Raw genomic sequence first — 840 nt, 5'->3', positions numbered from 1 at the left:
GTCCGCCCCCTCGCCCGCCGGCTTCCCCCGTGACAGCCGCAGCTTGTGGGAGATGTTGCTGCCGACCACCTTCACCACCTGTAATGGGGTAGACGGGGAGGAGGTCAGGCAGCCCCCGGGACCCCCCTGCCCCCCAGACACCTGGGTCAGTGCCACCCCTGACAGTGTGCCACCACGCCGTGCCCCAGCCACGTGCTGGGGAGGACATGGCGAAGGTGGACAAAGCCAGGCAGTCATCACGGGGGGACCCCGGCCCCAGCCCCGGACCGTGGGATGATGGAGTCCCCGGCACGCACCCGGCTGCGCGGGGCTCCGAGATCGATGCGGAACCACGCCGGCTAATTAGCTTTTCTACCAAATTGATTCGCTCTCAGTATTTATCACCCAATGAAATTTAAGACTTACTCACTAGCCAGAGCTGCGGCTGCTGTTGGGCTGGGTCAATAAATCAGATTTATAACCCGCCCCGAGGCCCCTGGCTCTGTTCCCTATAATCACACTGGATGGCAAAGGCCATTTTTCTACTTGCCGCTGCATTTGTTAGCTGAAGATTTTATGATGTTTAGAAATGGGGCTGGGAGCCACAACCAAAGAGCCGCAAACTCCCGGCCCGAAAGGCAGTGCCGAAATGTGGGCAGCAGCCTGGGGATGGGGGCTCCGTCACCGACCCCTCCGATGGGCTGAGCCGACGCAGCCGGGGGGCGAGGAGGGCAGTCAGTGCGTTCACACGCGTGCACACGTGAGCACACGCGTGCACACGTGAGCACAGGTGAGCGGCTGCATTCGGCCACCCTGCACGCCATGGGCTGCTGAGAGGTAGCCGGTGCCACACGTCATGGC

General features: G+C 62.4%; 1 protein-coding gene across 1 annotated transcript in view; it reads right to left on the bottom strand.

Moving 5' to 3' along the window:
• Nucleotides 1-840, bottom strand: part of VSTM2L (V-set and transmembrane domain containing 2 like) — a 10,781-nt gene that overhangs the window by 5,946 nt on the left and 3,995 nt on the right. Inside the window, exon 3 of the mRNA XM_009893525.1 lies at nucleotides 7-78. Coding sequence (XP_009891827.1) covers nucleotides 7-78 — 72 coding nt within the window. The remainder of the gene's footprint in view (nucleotides 1-6; nucleotides 79-840) is intronic.

Source organism: Charadrius vociferus, unplaced genomic scaffold (genome assembly GCF_000708025.1).
Source record: "Charadrius vociferus isolate BGI_N301 unplaced genomic scaffold, ASM70802v2 scaffold259, whole genome shotgun sequence".
Classification (NCBI taxonomy): domain Eukaryota; kingdom Metazoa; phylum Chordata; class Aves; order Charadriiformes; family Charadriidae; genus Charadrius; species Charadrius vociferus.
The sequence above is the reverse complement of the archived record's forward strand: the minus strand, read 5'-3'. Positions and strand labels throughout refer to the sequence as shown.